The sequence below is a fragment of the Aulostomus chinensis genome, chromosome 15 (genome assembly GCF_037954235.1).
Source record: "Aulostomus chinensis isolate RoL2024-O1b breed Wild chromosome 15, RoL_Achi_v1.0, whole genome shotgun sequence".
Lineage (NCBI taxonomy): Eukaryota > Metazoa > Chordata > Actinopteri > Syngnathiformes > Aulostomidae > Aulostomus > Aulostomus chinensis.
The window spans coordinates 19,359,260-19,363,982 of NC_141334.1; the positions used below are offsets into that span (position 1 = coordinate 19,359,260).

The 4,723-nt window shown below is 44.0% G+C and overlaps 1 protein-coding gene across 4 annotated transcripts in view; it reads left to right on the top strand.

Moving 5' to 3' along the window:
- specc1 (sperm antigen with calponin homology and coiled-coil domains 1) overlaps positions 1-4,537 on the top strand; it is a 67,158-nt gene extending 62,621 nt beyond the window's left edge. For 2 of the 4 annotated variants that reach the window (XM_086179215.1, XM_086179216.1), the window contains exons 14-15: positions 1,233-1,292; positions 3,470-4,537. In XM_086179215.1, coding sequence (XP_086035341.1) covers positions 1,233-1,292; positions 3,470-3,559 — 150 coding nt within the window. In that variant the 3' untranslated portion in view covers positions 3,560-4,537. Of the gene's footprint in view, positions 1-1,185; positions 1,293-3,469 lie in introns of all 4 variants that reach the window. The other 2 variants (XM_086179217.1, XM_086179218.1) reach the window with 2 other exon arrangements.
- Positions 4,538-4,723: the final 186 nt, after the last annotated feature.

Consider the following 4,723-nt stretch of genomic DNA (forward strand, 5'->3'; position numbering starts at 1 on the left):
ACTTGCAGAGCACAGATCGATGTAGTTGGATCATAGGAATATAAATCGATACATTGATGTAGTAGATGAATCGTTATATCCCTACTGTTTACATGATGCAGAACTAAATCTCTAACCTTTTTGGGAAATGTGCTTTATCACCACCCTCCTTGGAGCCAGACAGGAAGATAATAGTGTAAGCATGCCTCTTTTGCCCGCTTGGCTTCCAAAGTTCTCCTTTGTGTGTTCTGGTTCAAATACATACAAGTTCCTGAGTAATCGTCCTGTGTACTTGAGAACTTTTGACAGCAGTATGCTACTGTAACAGTTCCCGTCTACTACCAATTATTGTGCTAAGCTAACAAGCGGTCTGCTGGTCACTGTGGGTCTCAGCTCCTCTGAAGTACATCAGTCTTCTTGCCTTGATCCAGGGTGGATGGTAAACAAACAGAACCAAAAAGCTGGCATGTCCCTTAAAACACAAATGACAGACTTGCTGTGGAAGCTTATAAGCAGACACAGACGTACTGAAGAAGCTTGGGAGTCTCAGTGTAAGTGATCCTGACCTGAGCTGCAGCTCCGTGATGACAGCTCTGCAACGAGGACATGCAGATGGTATGGTCATTATCACGCTAACAACAATACATTAAGTTGGCTACATGAAGACAATAGACAAACACCTTGGACTGATACATCCTACGTGACAAATGGGTCATGTAGCCGTTTGCACACAGCCTCGTCGCTGGAGACAGAGACATTGCACGGCCCATCTCTGAATAATTCAATAGACGTGTGTTGGCTTTAATAACTCTTGCTGAGTGACTTTCCCTGAGGCCCAAACACCCAACCTCTCCCCAGTATAATCTGTCCTTCCCATAATCCCATTACTACCCTGCATCGCCCTTTATCATCACAACCATGTTAGCAATGGACTCAGGTGAACAAGGGGAGATTCGCTCTCTTAAGAACCACATGACAGCTGCACAACTAATTAGCAAGAACATCTAATGAATGAATTTGTCCTCTTAACTGTGCTGGTATGGCAACAAGAAACAATGTTGGTGAGATCTCTGTTGAAGGGAAAGCTTGAATTGAGCTCCTTTAATGTGAGAAAGGACCTCATGATAAGCTTCTTTTTTTTTTTTTTGGTAATGTTTCAAAGTAAATTTGTAGGTTTATTGTTGCTTTACCAAACCATGTGTGCAGGGAAGCTGCGTTCACTGCCTCAACACTCCAAGGTTTGTTTTCCTCAGGTCCGGAATCTGACCTTGGCTTTCCAGGCGGCAGAGAGCATCGGCATCAAACCTTCCCTGGTGAGTTGAAGTGCCACACAGACACAGAGGGACCTTTTATCGGACACCTCAAAGACAGAACACTGTTATTTCAGGATGCTTGAGGACAAAGATGCTCCCAGAAACTCACCATTCCATTTTTGTGTCTTGAGCTGAACTTTGTCATAACCCATACTGACTCCATTTCTGGGTTGCCTCCAGCCTACGATGAAGCACTGCCAGTTGGAAATCTATGAGATTTTGCTTCAGGAGAAAATGAAGCTAATGTATAATTATCTCCACCGCGCTGTTTATGGGTTCAGTGCTGATTTTTATCATCTTGTTGGAGAGGTCTAGCATCAGCCAAGAAACAACCCTTTGAGTGTTGAGGCAGAGCGATTAAACTTTGACTTTGCTGAAGGTCGGATGGAATTTTACTTCATTTAGCTTTGTTGGTTTGTGGAAGCATTAGCATCTCACCTCTAGGCTGAGTGAGAGTCAGCCAGCTGCACCAGTGAAATACTCAAGCTTCGTTCCCCCCGGCCCCAAATAGAGAACAGGTTAACCTGCGTTCGTTCGCTCCTGTAGTCGTGCCAGATCAGCACTGGTGTGAACGCAAAACCCAGGTGAATGTAGGAATTTGCGGCCTGCTTCCACCAAGAAGGTCTGCAAACTTTTCGTCATCGCGACCATAAATACAACACTCGTGTGCTCAAGCAGCGCCGTACCATGGACCAGTTGGAGCTTAGTTTGAAAAATGTTAGCAGAAGATAGCAGATAGGAACCAAAAACAAGGACACTCCCCTCCATGCTGCTTCCTACCACTCAGTTTTCCCTGTTTTCTGCTGCGTTTGTGTTGCGCCAGAGGAAAAAACAAGTTATCTACTGGTGCCGGGAAAGGATTCGACCATCTGGTTTGGTGAGATTACACGGTAGCAACTCCAGGGGGAACTGCCTTCCAAAAAACAAGAACAGATTTTCCTTGAAGCTTCAATTCAAGTTTATCTTTCAAATATTAAATATTCATGATGAAATGCACCACGGCTTAAGTTTGGGGTGAAATGTCTCACTTATTATGTATTCATAGTGCAATCATTCAGGCCATTTTGGTCCCGAGTTGTAAAACCCGCTCGGAGCATTCTCAGTGGCTGTTGAGTTTTGGATGGATTTACTCCACAAGCTGGATTTCTTCAAACAATTGAAAATGGAGCTAATCACCCTCACTGAGACTACGTGGGCGAGGATGGATCTGATTTGTGAGAAAAACTTGGGAGAGAATGTGACCTAACTCCTCGAGCACAGTAGGGGAAACTAGCGAGTCTGTGTTGGATTGATAGCTCACATGAGGAAATGTCAGCATCTTCGGAGTCATCTTGGAAGGTCGAGTTCATTGATCCGATGTATATTTTTTGATTCTGATATTGACATCCAAATAAAGAGGACACCAAACTGTTTGTATTACTTGTGCATGCAGACAACTTAAATTAGAAAACTGATGCGAAGGATTTGGAGGAGTGAGAAAGACACGGATGGTGGAGCTGCAGCTAAGATAGAACATTAATGTGACCTCTCTGTCCTACATCAGCAGATGACATGGTGATGTCCTTCACGTTAAAACATCATTAAAAAAATAGCTGAGGTCACTTAAGTATGCAAACTGGCTCATTCAATCTCTCTGGAAGACACAGTAGTTCCTCTGCAAAGAGTAAATATCAAGGAATGTTTCTGTGACCAAAGTTCGCATTTCTTTGTCTTAGCTGCTCTCCATTACGTGCTTGTGGCTACCAGACTGGATATGGCTGACTTTTTCCCATGTCACTGACTTAAAAATACAGCAAACAAACACAATGCAGCAAACAGCCCCTGGCTTGCTCTGGCCTACTGCATTTATCAGAAGAGACATCATGGAGGTGACAGAGTATGTCCGAGCCAGGGGAAGCTGCCGTGACGTTGGAGCAACATGGAGTCATGTGAACGCCGGGTTCACAGTCTGACTCATCTGTGTCGGCAGTGTCTCTGAGGGACATGATGGGAGGAGGCTTCTCCTGCTAGAGATCAGAGCGTCTGGAAAATACAAATGATGGCGTGGTGTTGACATTGTCTTACATTTATGTTTATACTGGTGGTCAAACGTGCACTCGTCCCCACTGATATTATTCTGATGACTGTTAGGCTCTGCCGGTGCCCCTCTTACACTCACCAGTCTCTGTTCCTCACAGGACATTGAGGAGCTGATGAAGACCGACAGGCCCGACTGGCAGAGCGTCATGCTGTACGTCTCTCAGATCTACAAGTACTTTGAGACCTGACCAGCGGAGAGCGATGTGGCACTGCAGCACTTTTCTGTCAGCACTTACATTCACCTTCCAGACAGACCCGACATCGCGACCCGTCTCCTGCCTCGACACTGAAGAGATTTAGAAGCGGGATACAGATGTAACAGCACTGCAGTCAACGGGAACTCGTTTGTTGGCTAAACGTTTCAATGGAGTATCTGATTCACAGATATAACATGAATCTTTTCCCTGCAGTTGCACTGAGCAGTCGACAGCACAACTAAAGAGGATTCATCCCTCTGTGAAAGCTTTATTTGACAGTTATCCTCGTCTCTGTATCACTCACAGCCTCCAGCTCCAGTTATTTGCTAATTCTGTGTGTGCTCTGTGGAAACAGGCTTCAGTGTCATTTTTGTGCCAGATTTGATGCAGAAACACAATCGAGCAGATATCTATGCATGGTTAACCTTTGCTCTACTTTCACTGGAAAACAAGTGAGCAAAACGTTTGGTCAATTTTGGCGACTTGTTGCTTGAAGGAATCGCCGGTGTAGTTCAAACTGACAGGTTTGAGATGAGTTGGTGCCTTTGTATTTTGCATCCCGGTTTGTCCGTGGAAGACTAACAAGACACTGCAAAGAGTTGTTGGATAGTTTTGTAGAAATATATTTTTAAGAAAGGAAACAAAGATCTGTGTTTGCATTGTTTACAGCATGAAGGAGCAGATGAATGCAAATATCACCTTGTGGTTTCTTCATGTTTCCCATCAAGATTCTTTCTCTGTCAACTGTGGTACTGCTGCTGCTTTGCAAAACAAAAAAAAAACAAAAAAACTAACTCACATTGAAAGACGGATTTCAGAGAAGCTGAAGACTTTTTGTTGGGATTCAAACACATAAAAGAAAGTTCTCTATTTATTTACACGAGGAGTGAGACTGTGGACAGAAACGTGTGCTGTTTTCTATTTAAAGATGTCAGATATAAAAACCAGTTGGATTAATAAAGTTTTCTCTTTTTTCCACTCACTTGTTAAGTGTTTGACAGAAGATCAACAACTTTCGCTCTCCTCCGAAGCTGTTGTGTGAGCGCATTTTAAAGTGTTTTTCCACCGTGCCCATTACAGCTGGCAGGGGTTGTTAAATACTTGGGCATGTGGCAACAGTGGGTGGAAAAGGGTTGGCTACCTCTCAGGCAACAT